This window comes from Myxine glutinosa, chromosome 7, assembly GCF_964187855.1.
Source record: "Myxine glutinosa chromosome 7, kmMyxGlut1.1, whole genome shotgun sequence".
Lineage (NCBI taxonomy): Eukaryota > Metazoa > Chordata > Myxini > Myxiniformes > Myxinidae > Myxine > Myxine glutinosa.
In genome coordinates, this window is record NC_136267.1 from 86,636,078 (window position 1) to 86,652,049 (window position 15,972).

At 49.6% G+C, this 15,972-nt stretch overlaps 1 protein-coding gene across 2 annotated transcripts in view; it reads left to right on the forward strand.

Moving 5' to 3' along the window:
* Positions 1-15,653, forward strand: part of ARMC8 (armadillo repeat containing 8) — a 131,123-nt gene extending 115,470 nt beyond the window's left edge. For both annotated transcript variants that reach the window (XM_068122640.2, XM_068122641.2), the window contains exons 16-23: positions 7,695-7,781; positions 7,910-8,002; positions 11,437-11,586; positions 11,739-11,834; positions 12,009-12,104; positions 12,198-12,270; positions 12,413-12,506; positions 14,975-15,653. In XM_068122640.2, coding sequence (XP_067978741.1) covers positions 7,695-7,781; positions 7,910-8,002; positions 11,437-11,586; positions 11,739-11,834; positions 12,009-12,104; positions 12,198-12,270; positions 12,413-12,506; positions 14,975-15,005 — 720 coding nt within the window. In that variant the 3' untranslated portion in view covers positions 15,006-15,653. The remainder of the gene's footprint in view (positions 1-7,694; positions 7,782-7,909; positions 8,003-11,436; positions 11,587-11,738; positions 11,835-12,008; positions 12,105-12,197; positions 12,271-12,412; positions 12,507-14,974) is intronic.
* The last annotated feature ends 319 nt before the right edge of the window (positions 15,654-15,972 follow it).

Consider the following 15,972-nt stretch of genomic DNA (forward strand, 5'->3'; position numbering starts at 1 on the left):
TACCCCCAAAATATCTGATGACCCAAAAGAATTTGAAGACCCAAATACCACAAAAAACAGACTGAAAAGACCCCAAAGACTGAAAAGACCCCGAAGACCTAAAAGACCCTGAATACCTGAAAGACCCCGAAAACCGAGAAGACCCTTAAATACCCGAAATACCCTTAAAGACCCCGAAGACCCAAAATATTGAAAGACTCAGAGGACCCAAAAATGCATAACGCCGAGACTTCAGACTTTGGCACACTCACAAGGCTGTACTGTCGAATAAACTGTTCCAACCCATCATTTTTGACGGGCTTTTCTACTCGTACACATAATTGCCTTATTTAATAGAGTAGCATTTAGGTGTAACTCCATCTGCAATAACAAGCATGAATCAATCAACTATTTTGTAAATGGATGTCTTGTGTCAAAAGATGGATCTGCGAGAAAAGTGAATACTGAAGTGCCCCCTGGTAGTAGCAGTAGTCGCAGTCGAGTTGACTATTTGTGCAACGACCCGGATTGTTTTGAAACTGATCACTCACTGAGGAAACAAACGTCAGCCAGTTTGTATGATCTTATCGCTCAGTTCATTCGTTGTACCTGTAAGTCAAAAAAATTGTTTTTTTACGACGGGCACTTATGGGCGATAGCTTTGCTTTTGGGTAATTGTCATTGAATTAAAAGCATTTTTTTATTATCATTGTTTTCTCCACATGCTACCTACTTTTGTAACAACCATTAGCTTATTGTTGAAGTGCCAGGTGTGAAATAATTATCTATTTTGGAAACTGATGTATGAAAATACAAAATTTATGGGTTCTTTATAATCATGTTACTGTAGCGGCTACCGCTGGGTTTTCACAATCGCCTTGCACCTATCAAGGACGCGGAGCGATCACCATGCCGGGCTCGTCCAGGACGCCCGGGCAGGCTCGCCCTCAACTTGCCAGGCCGCAGCCAGGACGCTCGGCCACGCCCCCTCTCGCCTTTCCTGGGCAAACGCTCCGGGATAATGTGTGTATATATATTGCTGCCCGATAAACGGGCTTTTCAGAGTACCTGAGTGTTTTGTTTGAATAAAGCAACTCGGACGAATTCCAGCTTTTTGTCGCGTCCATTCTTCCGATCGATGTGGGAGCCCGAGCTCCTTCATTGGTGACCTACCGACATGGACACGGCAGTGGCCCTTAAACTGCCTACCTTCTGGGAGGCTCACGCGGCGGTTTGGTTCGCACAGGCGGACTCCCTGTTCGCCCTGCGAGGCATCACGGCCGACGACACCCGCTTCCACCATGTGGTAGCAGCGCTCGGTTCAGCCACCGTGGCCCGTGCCCTGAGCCTCCTCGAGAGCCCGCCAGCCGCTGACAAATACGGCGCGATTAAAAAGCTCCTCCTCAACGCTTTCGCCCTCCCATCGGTGGAACGCGCACGACGCCTGCTCGACCTGCCCGAGCTCGGCGACACGCGCCCTTCCGAGCGAATGGACTACATGCTTTCGCTGCTCGGCGAGCACTCTCCGGCATTCCTGTTCCGGGAGCTGTTCCTCTGTCAGCTGCCTAGCCCGGTACGCCTCGCCCTGGCAAGCACGACGATCGTGGATCCCCGTGCCCTTGCCAGGGAAGCCGACAAGATCTCTGCCGCAGGCCAGCGCATCGCAGCAGCGACCTGGGGCCCACCGCCGTCCGACGCAACACCCATGGCGCCCGAGCACCCGGCACGGTCGACGACCGAACTGCTGACGCAATTGGCGGCCGCTACACCGAGCCGACCACCTCCAGCATGACGACCGGAGCCACCACCTGACCAGGCGTGGTGTTATTATCATGCCAGGTTCGGACAGAAGGCCCGGACATGCCGACCCCCGTGCACCTTCGGCAGGCCGGGAAACGGCCAGGCCGGCGTTCATTACCAGCCATGAGCGCCGGCCACACGGGCAACTTACTGTTCATCACGGATAAAGCGTCCGGACGGCGCTTCCTGTGCGACACCGGCGCCCAACTGAGCGTCATACCCGCCTCTGACCAGGACAGGCAGTCCGCGGTTTGCGGCCCCTCCTTGGTTGCGGCCAACGGATCGGCCATCCGCACCTTCGGCCCGCGCAACGTCACCCTCTGCTTCGGCGGCCAACGCTTTGCTTGGACGTTTGTAACCGCAAACGTGCCCATGGCTCTGCTAGGCGCCGACTTCCTCTGCGCACACGGATTGCTGGTGGACGTCCAACGGCATCGTTTAATCAACGCCGAAACCTTCAGCTCCCTGGTATGCACATTGAGCAGCTCCGCGCCGACCGAGCTGGCATGCGCCCTCCCGGCGGCGAACGAGTTTGCTCGCCTGCTCACGGAGTTCCCGGCCCTCACGCGGCCGACGTTTTCGGCCGTCGCAGTACAGCATGGGATCGAGCACCACATACCAACCACGGGCCCGCCGGTCTATGCCAGAGCCCGCCGCCTCGACCCAGCCAAGCTCGCCGTGGCCAAAGCCGACTTCGACGCTTTAGAACACCTCGGCATCGTGCGGCGCTCTGATAGTGCGTGGGCTTCGCCACTACACATCGTCCCAAAGCCAGGGGGCGGCTGGCGCCCATGTGGCGACTGCCGCCGCCTTAACGACGCTACCACCCCCGACAGGTATCCGATCCCGCACATCCAAGACTTCTCCGCCCGTCTGGCGGGACGGGTCATTTTTTCGAAAATTGATCTCATACGGGGATATCACCAGGTACCTGTCAGGGCGGCCGACGTCCCTAAAACGGCAGTCATCACGCCGTTCGGCTTATTCGAATTCTTACGGATGCCGTTTGGTCTCAAGAACGCGGCTCAGGCGTTCCAGCGCTTGATGGACGGCGTGCTGCGTGACCTGCCGTTCCTTTTCGTTTACCTGGACGACATCCTCGTCGCCAGCACGTCCCGGGCCGAGCACCTCCTCCACCTCCGAACACTGTTCGGGCGCCTCAGCGAGCACGGCCTCATCCTCAACCCGGCCAAATGCCACTTCGGCACGACGGCCGTTGATCTTTTGGGCCACCACATCACCAAGAACGAGGCAGTGCCGCTGCCAACCAAGGTCGAGGCCATCACCACGTTCCCGCATCCCCGCACCATAAAGGCCCTGCAGGAATTCCTGGGAATGGTGAATTTTTATCAACGCTTCGTGCCCCGCGCTGCTCAAGTCATGCGGCCCCTCTACGAAGCCCTCCGGGGCAAGCCGGCCAAGCACGACATCGCCTGGTCCGCAGCAATGGATGCGGCCTTCCAAAGCTCAAAGCGGGCCCTCGCCGACGCAACACTGCTCTCTCACCCGGTTCTCAACGCTCCCATCGCCCTCACCACGGATGCCTCCGACTACGCGGTGGGCGCCGTACATGAGCAATGGGTGAACGGGGTTTGGCAGCCACTCGCTTTTTTCAGCCGGCAGCTCCGGCCGAACGAGCTCAAATACAGCACGTTTGACCATGAGCTCCTCGGTCTACACCTGGCCGTCCGCCATTTCCGCCACCTCCTGGAGGGCCGACCTTTCACGGCGTTCGTCGACCACAAGCCATTGGTTTACGCAATGGCCAAGGTCACGGAGCCGTGGTCGGCCCGCCAACAGCGCCACCTCTCCGCCGTGTCGGAGTTTACCACGGACATCCGGCATGTCGCCGGCAAAAACAACGCCGTGGCCGACTGTCTTTCCCGGGCCAGCGCGAACGCGGTCCACCTGGGCGTGGACTTCACGCTTATGGCGGCGGACCAAACCACCGACACCACGGTGCAAGCCCTCCGGGCGGCGGACACGGGCCTCCGCCTGGCCGACATCCCCTTCGCGGACACTGTCCTGCTCTGCGACGTCTCCCAAGGCCAGCCTCGCCCCATCGTGCCCGTCACCTGGCAACGCCGCATCTTCGCCTCCCTCCACGGCCTTTCCCACCCGGGCCGGAAAGCTTCCCAGAAGCTGGTGTCGGCGCGATTCGTCTGGCACGGCCTTCGTCGGGACGTCCGCGATTGGACCAGCACCTGCACAGCCTGCCAACGGGCCAAGGTCCACCGACACACCCAGGCCCCGCTGGCACCTTTCACCGTGCCCGAACGACGTTTCGACCACGTCAACGTGGATCTGGTGGGCCCCCTCCCCCCGTCACGGGGGTTCACACACCTGCTCACCATGGTGGACAGGACCACCAGGTGGCCGGAGGCCGTTCCCCTCGTCTCCACCACCACCGCCGACGTGGCGCAGGCTTTCATCGCCACCTGGGTCGCCCGCTTCGGCGCACCAGCGGACATCTCGTCAGACCGCGGACCACAGTTCACCTCCGAGCTGTGGGGCGCGGTCGCCCGCAACCTGGGGGTCAAGCTCCACCGTACTACGGCCTACCACCCCCAAGCAAACGGGTTGTGCGAGCGATTCCACCGCTCCATGAAGGCCACGCTCATGGCCGGCCTTCAAGACGGCGGTTGGGCCGACCGGCTGCCGTGGGTCCTTTTGGGCCTCCGCACGGCCCCCAAGGAGGACCTCCAGGCATCCACCGCCGAGCTTGTCTACGGCCAGGCGCTACGCGTCCCGGGCGAATTCGTGCCCGACGCTACCAGTCCCTGGTCCGCAGCTCACCAGCGCTCGGACCTCCAGGAGGCCGCCCGACGGTTTGCCCCCGTGCCAACATCCCACCACGGTGACCCCCAGTCCTACGTCCCCCCAGCACTTCGCACAGCGGAGTATGTTTTTGTGCGTCACGACGCACATCGGGGGCCACTCCGGCCGCCGTACGACGGGACCTTCCGGGTCCTGCGTCGGGACGACAAGTCGTTCGTCATCGACATCGGCGGCAGGTCGGACCGGATTGCGGTGGACCGCCTCAAGCCGGTGCACGTGGACGTCGACCAACCACCACGGGTGGCCCTTCCGCCGCGGCGAGGCCGCCCCCCGTCCACGGTGCCCCCCACTCGACCGCGCACCACCACACCGGACGACCCGCCAGGGGTCGCTTCGGCCGGGTCATCAGGACCCCCCTCAAATTGACCCTGCCGGTGCAAGTCGATTCTGGGGGGACGTGTGTAGCGGCTACCGCTGGGTTTTCACAATCGCCTTGCACCTATCAAGGACGCGGAGCGATCACCATGCCGGGCTCGTCCAGGACGCCCGGGCAGGCCCGCGCTCAACTTGCCAGGCCTCGGTCGGGACGCCCGGGCAGGCTCGCCCTCAACTTGCCAGGCCGCAGCCAGGACGCTTGGCCACGCCCCCTCTCGCCTTTCCTGGGCAAACGCTCCGGGATAATGTGTGTATATATATTGCTGCCCGATAAACGGGCTTTTCAGAGTACCTGAGTGTTTTGTTTGAATAAAGCAACTCGGACGAATTCCAGCTTTTTGTCGCGTCCATTCTTCCGATCGACGTGGGAGCCCGAGCTCCTTCATTACATCATTTTGTAACAAACCATAATAGATGTGGAATTCAGTTTGTGAGGCAGGCTCCTCTTGCGATAGTCATAGTAACCAGCAACTCATCACGAGTTAGAAGCGAGCAGTCATATTGGACGATGGTACTACCGCTTGGTTGAGTACCATTTGCTCAGAGATGTTGAGGCCTTGGATCATATCACGTTGAGCCATGCTCGGATGACTCTATCTTGGAAATATGACACACTCAGCCAGCTGTCTGAAGCTTTTTTTGTTTGGCTTCTTTGAATTGTAATTTTTCCAACTATCTCCAAATTTGTTTGTGGACCACAGAAAGGATTGTGTGTGGCAAATGCATCCTCTAGGTTCAGATACATATGGCGATATCTAAACAGGTATTACAAATTATTCCTTGGACGTGACAGCAAAGGGGTTGATACTTGAAATGTAGTAATGCGTGTGAAATATAATTTAATGTTATTTCGACATTGAGCGAGGCAACGATTATCTGGTTGTTGTTTTTATACAATATCGATGCTCGTGGAGGGGCTAGAACATAGTCCTGAACAACCGATCTGGACGTAGCAGAACAAAAGGAACAGGAGAAAGAGGGGTGGGGGAGGAGTGGGTGGAACACACCAACAGCAGGGTTTAGAGACAAAATAAAGGGAGACTTGGAGAAATAATGGATGAGGGATAGGACAGGACACACGGGGTGCAAACTATGGATGCAGCCGCAAACTGTCAGGAAGGAAAAACTGTAAACGTGGAAAGAGATGGGCTTGTGGAGGCTTAATGGGGGTAGATCATGACTTTGGATGTGGGATGGTCTGAAATGGTGGTGAACAGCTGTCTTGAAGCCCTGGAGGGAAGAGTGAGACTGAATAGAATAATGTAGAGGTTGGTTCTACAAGTGGAAAAAGGAGGAACGAGTGAGTGGAGGAAGTGTCTTCAGAAAGTATTCACACCTCTTGACTTTTTTCACATTTTGTTTTTACAGCCTGAATTTAAAATGGATTAAATTGAGATTTTTTTTTTGTCACTGATCTACACACAATGTTAATGGAATATAATTTTCGAATTTTTTTTACAGAATAATTAAAAATAAAAAGCTGAAATATCTTGTCAATAACTATTCAACCCCTTTGCTATGACACTCCAAATTGCACTCAGGCGCATCCAATTTCCTTTGATCATCCTTGAGATGTCTCTACAACTTGATTGGAATCCACCTGTGGCCAATCCAATTAATTGGACATGATATAGAAAGAAACATACCTTTCTATATATACAAGGTCCCATGACAGTGCATGTCAGAGCAAAAACTCTACCATGAAGTCGAAGGAACTGCATAGAACTCCGAGATAAAATTGACGCATAGATCTGGGGAAGGGTATAAAGCAATTTCTAGAGTGTTGAATGTTCCTAAGAGCACAGTGAGCTCCATCATTAAGAAATGGAAAGAATAAGGAACTATCCAGACTCTTCCTAGAGCTGTCTGTCTGACCAAACAGAGGAACCGTTTACCCTCAGGAGAGCCAGGAAACCATATCTCTCGACTCTCAAGACTGAACTCTCAAACCTGTCTCCCTTCTCCAAATCCTGGTGGTGTCTGGTCAAGTCTGTTTCTGGTGCTTGTTAAACCTGCATCCCCTCCCTGGTATATGTCTGCATCAAATATATTTGTTGGCTTAGCGGTTAGGGTGCCGGCTTGGGATCCTAGGATCCTGGGTTCGAATCCCGATCGATCGCTGAATTAACGCCCGGGGGGTTGACTCAGCCTGTCATCCTTCCGAGGTCGGCAAATTGAATACCAGCTTGCTGGGATGAATGATCACGGTGTGTACCCCGATTTAGAATAGGTACACCGTATCCCTGCACATCGTAAGAGGCGACCAAGGGTTGGCGTCAGGAAGGGCATCCAGCCATAAAAACATTGCCTCAAACAGGGAACCATGATTGTCATGGGGCCCGCAAGGCTAACCCCTGCTCTAGCGGGGAAAATGGCCTTAAAACGATCATTCATTCATTCATATTTCTCCCAAAATGGGGCACCATACATATGGTGGGTCATAAATTAGTTGGAGGATGCATTGTTGTCTTTTTCCAGTCATTTCACTCATAAATGTATTTTTGGAAATCATTCATCAAATCCTGAGATTCTCACATGGTGAGTTGGCCTGAACTTACCCTAAATGACGTTCCAGGCAGGCAAACTATTTTGCCAAAATAATTTGAAAAGTTGGTGGTAAACCTGATATGTTTGCATGTGACATCAAGTAGTGCTCAAACACTGTTTGTACATGATACATATGCTCTGTCTTCCTCTGCCAGCTGCTGCAGAAAGTACCGGATGAGGTGCTTATGGTTGCTTCATCCACTCTGTGCAACTTGCTTCTGGAATTTTCTCCCAGCAAGGAGGTAGGCGATGGGGATATGGAGGGATCCCGAGGAAGTGTATTTGGGGTATTGAAATACAGTAGTAAAAAAATTGTAAAATCGAAAGTTGTCTATCGGTCAGTTATTCCATGGTGTGACCTGTCTCACAGCCCATCTTGGAGTCGGGAGCAGTAGACCTGCTGTGTGATCTCACCCAAAGCGAAAACGCAGCTCTCCGTGTCAACGGGGTCTGGGCATTAATGGTTGGTACTCGTTATGTGACCACAATGCAAGTGTACTCGATTGGAATCTATTATTCCCTGGGTATATATTTTACCGTGGTCACCAATAAATTTGTGGTACGAATCCAGCACCGTGTGAACTATTTGTGTGGAAGACTAGTTTACATGAGCATGCCGGGTACTCGTGACTCTGTGATGTGAATGAGGGTTTATTGTTGTCCCACATTTTGTGGTTGATAGGTACTGAGTGTATGTGTTGTTTCACCGTTGATAGGTACTGATCATACAGTGCATTCAGAAAGTATTCAGACCCCTTCACTTTTTTCACATTTTGTTATGTTGCAGTCTTATGCTGAAATCGTTTAAATTCGTTTTTTCCCTCATCAATCTACATTCAATACCCCATAATGACAAAGAGAAAACAGGATTTTAGAAAGTTTTGCAAATTTATTAAAAAGAAAAAACTGAAATATCACATTTACATAAGTATTCAGACCCTTTGCTATGACACTTGAAATTTAGCTCAGGTGCCTCCCATTTCTCTTGATCATCTTTGAGATGTTTCTACACCTCGATTGAACTGCACATGTGGAAAATTCAATTGATTGGACATGATTTGGAAAGGCACACATCTGTCTATATAAGGTCTCACAGCTGACAATGCATATCAGAGCAAAAACCAAGCCATGAGGTCGAAGGAACTGCCTGCAGAGCTCGGAGACAGGATTGTGTCGAGGCACAGATTTGGGGAAGCCGACAAAAAAACATTCTGCTGCATTGAAGGTTCCCAAGAGCACAGTGGCCTCCATAATTCTTAAATGGAAGAAGTTTGGAACAACCAGGACTCTTCCTAGAGCTGGCCGCCCGGCTAAACTGAGCAATCGGGGGAGAAGGGCCTTGGTAATAGAGGTGACCAAGAACCCGATGGTTACTCTGGCTGAGCTCCAGAGATCCTGTGTGGAGATGGGAGAAACTTCCAGAAAGACAACCACCACTGCAACACTCCACCGATCTGGGCTTTATGGCAGAGTGGCCAGACGGAGGCTTCTCCTAGTGAAAGACATATGAAAGCCCTGTCTGAGAAAGTCTGAGAGTCCTTTAGGTGTTTTTTTTGCAAACTCCAAGCGGGCTTTCATGTGTCTTTCACTGAGGAGAGGCTTCAGTCTGGCCACTCTGCCATAAAGCCCAGATCGGTGGAGTGTTGCAGTGGTGGTTGTCCTTCTGGAAGTTTCTCCCATCTCCACACAGGATCTCTGGAGCTCAGCCAGAGTGACCATCGGGTTCTTGGTCACCTCTATTACCAAGGCCCTTCTCCCCAGATTGTTCAGTTTAGCCGGGCGGTCAGCTCGAGGAAGAGTCCTGGTTGTTCCAAACTTCTTCCATTTTTTTAATTTTTTTTTTGTATACAGAATCGAGGCTCGTGAAAGAGCTAACATTTATCACACAAACAAATCAAACAGACAAACAAATATATAAAAAGAGGGAGCGGTAGACAAGATGGGGAGAGAAGGGGAAGCACACAAACACAACATTTGAGAGCAGGGACATCGGGAGATGTGTTGGAGGGAGAGGGCTTGGGGGGGAGGAGAGGTGGGGGGTGGGAGAAGTATAAAACACAAGGACACCAAGGACTTCCAGGAAAGAAGTTGCTATTTCAAAAAAGTGGATTTGGGGTGAAATTAGCGGGGGTAGAAAAGATCAAGGTTTTGGATGGGGGAAGATAAGAGATGGTGGTGAATAGCTGTTTTAAAGACCTGGAGGGAGGAGGGGGATTGTAGAGAGTGAGGCAGTTTGTTCCAGAGGCGGGAGAAAAGAGGAATGAAGGAGTGAAGGTGAGCAGAGAGTCTTGATTTTGGCAGTTTAACCATAAGAGGGTTGCAGGCAGATCTTGTGAGACCTGTAGGAACATTTGGGGGACAGAGCCCAGAGAGAGCTGGGGGGGGGGGGGGGGGGCAAGGCCGGAGAGGAGTCGGTAGAAGACAGAAAAACCACCAACCTGCCTGCGGTGAGTGAGTGAAAGGCCCTCGGAGTTAGCTTCATCGCGGGAGATTCCAATGATTCTGAACGCTTTGGTTTCAACAGCGTGAAGACGAGCTAGGTGTGAGGCAGGAGCATCAGCCCAGAGGGGAGAGCAGTATTCCATTGAGCTGCAGATGAAAGCCTTGTATGTGGTGAGGAGCTCAGGTGTGCCGAGGAAGGACTTCGCACGACGGAGGATGCCCAGTCGGCGACTGGCTTTGCAGGCCAGCTTGGAAATGTGGTTTTCCCAAGAAAGATCATGGCAGATAGTGAGACCCAAAAGCTTGAGCGACAGAACTTCTTGGAGAGGATTGTTGAGAAAGTAGATGGGAGGGTTGTCCATTCGATCTTTTCGGAGAGACATAGTAAGAGTGTGAGATTTGTCAGGATTGAAAGACATGTTCCACTTGTTTGACCAGTCTGTGATTTTGTCCAGGTCTTCAGAGAGTGAGGAGGCTGCAGACTGCCGATCTGAGGGAAGAGGAATGGAGCGGCAGAGAGTCGAGTCATCAGCAAAGAGATAGAGAGGATTTTCAAGAGAGTCAGAGAGATCATTGATGAAGACCAGAAAAAGCACAGGGCCCAGAACACTGCCTTGGGGAACTCCAGCCAGGAAGAGGAGATGAGAAAAACCCATTCAGGGCCACACGTTGACTACGATTAGAGAGGAACCCGCCAGCCATGTGTGGAGAGATTTAAGAATTATGGAGGCCACTGTGCTCTTCGGAACCTTCAATGCAGCAGAATTGTTTTTGTATTCTTCCCCAAATCTGTGCCTCGACACAATCTTGTCTCTGAGCTCTGCAGGCAGTTCCTTCGACCCCATGGCTTGTTTTTTGCTCTGATATGCATTGTCAGCTGTGAGACCTTATATAGACAGGTGTGTGGATTTCCAAATCATGTCCAATCAATTGAATTTACCACAGGTGGACTCCAATCAAGGTGTAGAAACATCTCAAAGATGATCAAGAGAAATGGGAGGTACCTGAGCTAAATTTCAAGTGTCAAAGCAAAGGGTCTGAATACTTGTGTAAATGTGATATTTCAGTTTATTCTTTTTAATAAATTTGCAAAACTTTCTAAAAGCCTGTTTTCTCTTTGTCATTATGGGGTATTGAGTGTAGATTGATGAGGGAAAAAATGAATTTAAACGATTTCAGCATAAGGCTGCAACTTAACAAAATGTGAAAAAAGTGAAGAGGTCTGAATACTTTCTGAATGCACTGTATGTGTTGTGCCACGTTTCGCATTTGATAGTTACAGAGCATACGTGTTGTGCCACGCTTCGCTGTTGATAGGTACCAATCGTATGTGTTGTGCTACATTTGGCATTTGATCGGTACCGAGTGTGTATTGTGCCACCTTTCACAGTTGATAGGTACCGAGTGTTTCTGTTGTGCCACGATTCACAGTTGATAGGTACTGTGTTCCTCCAGAACATGGCATTCCAAGCTGAGCAGAAGGTGAAGACTGACATTTTGCAGAAACTCCGTTCAGATCAACTTCTCCGGCTCCTCTCGGACTCGGACATCACCGTTATGATGAAAACACTCGGACTTCTCCGTAACCTGCTTTCCACCAAGCCAGTGAGTAGCGATGACGTTGGGGAGTGGGAGGGGGAAGGGGATAGAAGGTGGATTTTGCATCCTCTTTCATTCTTTAGCTTCTGTCTCCGCTTTCTAACTTTGCTTCATTCTCTGTCACACCTTTTTTTACTTTGTGGCCCTTGTCTTTACAGCACATTGACTGGATCATGAGTGGGCATGGGAAGCAGATCATGCAGATCGTCTCCCTCACATTGGAGGGTGCTCAGGACCCCGAGGTCACCGAGCAGGTGGGATCTGAGTGTCATTGGCTTAGCTATGGGGGGGACAGGAGAAGAACAATAAATAGGATGAGGAGGGGTGAGAGGGAGTTGGCTGATGGACAAGAGCAGGTCCATGAAAGATTTGGGGGAGGAGTGGGAGAGTGGATGTTGTCGGAGATAATGTTGCATCAACTCCTTTAGACGCTGTGCATCGTAGCAAACATCGCAGATGGAACCCTGGCCAAAGACCTAATTATGTCACATCCCGATGTCCTTCAGAAGATCAAGTTCTATTTGGTAAGGCATTTTTGTTAATATTGGGTATTGCCATTCTTATGAAGAAGTCACTTTCGGTATGTGCTGTTATTGAATATGGTTCATTTCCCACAGACACACGCCAATGTGAAGCTGCAGATCGCGGCGACACTTTGTGTATCCAATCTGGCGTGGCACGAAGAGGAAGGTAACTGTGGGAGATTTGTACAGCCAGCAGGGGGTTTGATATTGAGCTGACTTGTACAGGACATGTATTCAGCTATTACAGAAGAAATACTTAGGAGAAGTGATTTTTGTGAACATGGTACCTTTCACATAACGGGGAACAGGTGCAATGGAGAGGCAGGCACGGTTACGAGACCTTGGCTTTGTAGAGATCTTGCAGCAGCTTTCCCAGACTGGTGATCCATCACTGGCAGACAAGTAAGTTTGCTGTTTGTGGTTTTGACACTTCAAGGCAGTAAACTGGGATGTTCATTCATTGAGATTATGATTTTCAGTGATAATTTCCTTTCTGAAACATGCATTCCATCAGCTAGGGGCAAACCGTTTTTATGACGTAGCACATAGGGCAAAGCCGTCTAGAAGTGTTTGTCTGTCCGTATGTATGTATGTATGTATGTATGTATGTATATATGTATGTATGTATGTCCCCTCAAACACCAATCAGAGCTGAAGATCTGGTCACATGACAGGGGTGATGTGATGCCATTACGGTGGTACGACGGCTGACTCCACACACTGCCATTTTGATTCCTATGTCGTTCAGGCCAGACATATCGTTGAACTTGTCATGTATCACAATCTGCATGCTCTAGCTCTACGGTTTTCATTCAGTGTGAAACACAAACGAATACATGAAACACATAAAGTAAAACACGTGAAAATAAGGGTCTTTTATAACACTCGATTGTTACCGTGGCTTTGGTTGTTGTTGTTTGTGGGTTACTTCTGTGTAGTTTTAAATATTTTTCTGTTGCTTCGCAAAATATCACTGCTGTATATATAATTTTGTATGCTCGTTCCGTGTCCTTCCCTTCTAAAGGGTTTCTAATATCGTAGAATAATAAATGTTTCCGTTCAAACTGCTGTGTGAATACACCATGCATTAGCGCTTCTTCCTCTTCTTCAAACTCTCAAAAAGGCTTTTAGAACTTGCAAATTCATGATTAAACAAACGATTTTTTTAATGACATAGATGTTTGGTTCCTGTGTTTACAGCGTTTGTCTCTCCGTATGTATGTATGTCCCTCACATATTTATCCTACATATTGGGTGAGTTTTATAGCTGGCAATTACGCTTCTGAAAGGTAAAATGTAATGCCATTTGGCTTTGCCAGTTTTGATTTTCTCAACACACTTTAGGGAACGTTCATACATTGCATCATATACCTGGTTGGGGCAAATTATCACATTTGATTATTGGGGGGGAACTGAAATTATGACAACAGGGTGATGATATATGGCAGGGGGGGGGGGGGGGGGAGGGAGGGAGGTACATGCCCCCCAGATCATATATAATTAAAACTTTGATTAAGGGCTCTTCAAGCATTGAAGCATTTCTTATGACTGCCTCCGACCACCTTAAGCCTGGTGTTGGATTAACGGTTAGGGTGGAGGGCTTGGGATCCTAGGGTCCTGAGTTCGAATCCCGGACAGCTGTTGAATTAACACCAGGTGGGGTTGACTCGGCCTGTCATCCTTCCGAGGTCGGCAAAATGAGTACCAACTCACTGGTTCCTCTCTCAAGGAGGTTGGTGGCAGGATTTGCACTCCGGCCACCATAAAACACCTCATTCCGTAACACACACAGTGGCGTGTCGGGATGGTGCTGAGGTCAATTTGATAGTGTTGACTAACTGACCAACATATAGAATAAACCAGTGGCTCAATGCAATCTCTTCACTTCCATGGTGACAGACAGCTTAGAGACTTACAGTACTTCAAAATAATTTAATACTTACATTATTTGCTAATTGGTATCTCCACCCAGGTCATACCATCCTCTTCAACTAAAGTATCAAACAAGCCCGGCTATGCCGCTGTTAGACTTTCAGTCTTGTTTGTTTGCACCTCATTTATTGCCCTGGCCCCAGTTGTTCAAAACTCGGATAATTTAACCCCTGGATAAAAACAATCCTGTGGTTAATATTATTATCCAATGGTTAACTAACTGACAGATAAACTGCAGTTCAAAGGTTGGATAAGGGTAGGATAGCTATCCTCTGGATAAGGTGTGGATAAGCTTTTGATAGGTACATGGCATCCTACAATGCATTGCACTTCTGTCTGCTGGCAAAACAATCATGGCGGCAGAAGACAATCAAACTAGAAAGAGGAAGGCAAACTTTATGCCAAATCGAATGGGAAGGTGATCAGGAGTAAATTCACCAACAACGCAACAAATGATGAGAAGATGAATGTGTGTTTGGTGATCACAACCATGCCTTCCATGCCTTTTGAAGCACACTTTTTGAATTTGACAAACCCACGTTCGATTTAGTAACCATGGATAAGGTGTTATCCGGGCCAGAGGATTTGGTTTGTTATCCAGAAATGTATCCGGTTATCCAGTTTGTTATCTTATCTGGTTTATTATCTCAGATAACGTTATCCAGAAACACCACTCTATCCAGCGGATAAAGTTATCCAGGCATACGAATGCAGAACTTGACAAAAAAAATTCTCTCTAACATAATATCCATCACCTCTTAAAAGGCTTGTCTCTCAAACAAACCACCATAAAGTCTGGAGCAATATGTTTACTCTTTGTAGTGATCGCTGTCTGGCTTGGATACATGTTCTCTGCCTTAACTCCCCACCTACCTCCCCAAGCCCCCAATCCCTCTCTTGGCTGCCTGCCTCACTCCGTGCCTTCCTTTGGACTGCAGGGTGAAGACGGCACTTCAGCAGTTTCCCTAGTGGGCAGGGAGAGACTTCGTCTGTTTCAGGGTCCCTTGCAAGTACCCACTTTGCAATGCTCCACATCTCACGGAAAATATTTTAAGGAAAAGCTCCCCCAAGGATTCTCATTGTATTTTCATGAAACGCTTCAATCTTGTACAACATTTGTTTGTGTATGTTTAAATATCAGTTTCCACAAGCAGATCTTGAATCTCCACTACTCAATGAGGTCACACGTTTTCGCTCTGTCTTTCGGCTTTCAGACTACTGCATAGTTTCTTTTCCACTTTATTTTCCCCTGAACCCCCATGTTTCGACATCTGTCATATTCTCCATATATTTGTTATTTTGTTTGTAGTTCTTTGCAAATGGCAAGAAGCTGCTAAAAATTAGATTTCAGGTGGAGCTTTTATACCTGTCCAAGACGAAAGCACTGCCCCGCACCACTTTTAAAGCGCAAATGCCAGTAGTCGCTTTTATCTAAGATCCGCGTGAGATTGACCGGCATTTTTAATCAACATGGTGATTCCTGAATACCTTCACATCTACGGCACATGATATTTTGCAAGTGATCCCTTTGCTTAAAATTTATTGAAAACTTCTCCAACAAAACGTTCTGCACTTTATATATAAAAGAATAAAAAAGGACTATAACCTGTTTACCAACCGGTGCCTCTTCTTGGTCCATGAGCAGTCGGACCACGATGGGAGTGGTGGGGGTCTCGTCGGGTTTGTCCACATAACTTTGGAACTTTTTTATTTTTCATACCAAAGTAAAAGGTTCACCTGTTTAACCATGGATTTAATAATCGTCCATTATACTAATGGACAAATATCAGGCGTCAGGAAGGGCATCCGGCCATAAAAAAAAACATTGCCTCAAAACAGGGAACCATGATTGTCCTTGGGGCCCGCAAGGCTAACCCCCGCTCTAGCGGGGAAAATGGCCTCAAAACGATCATTCATTCATTCATTCATACTAATG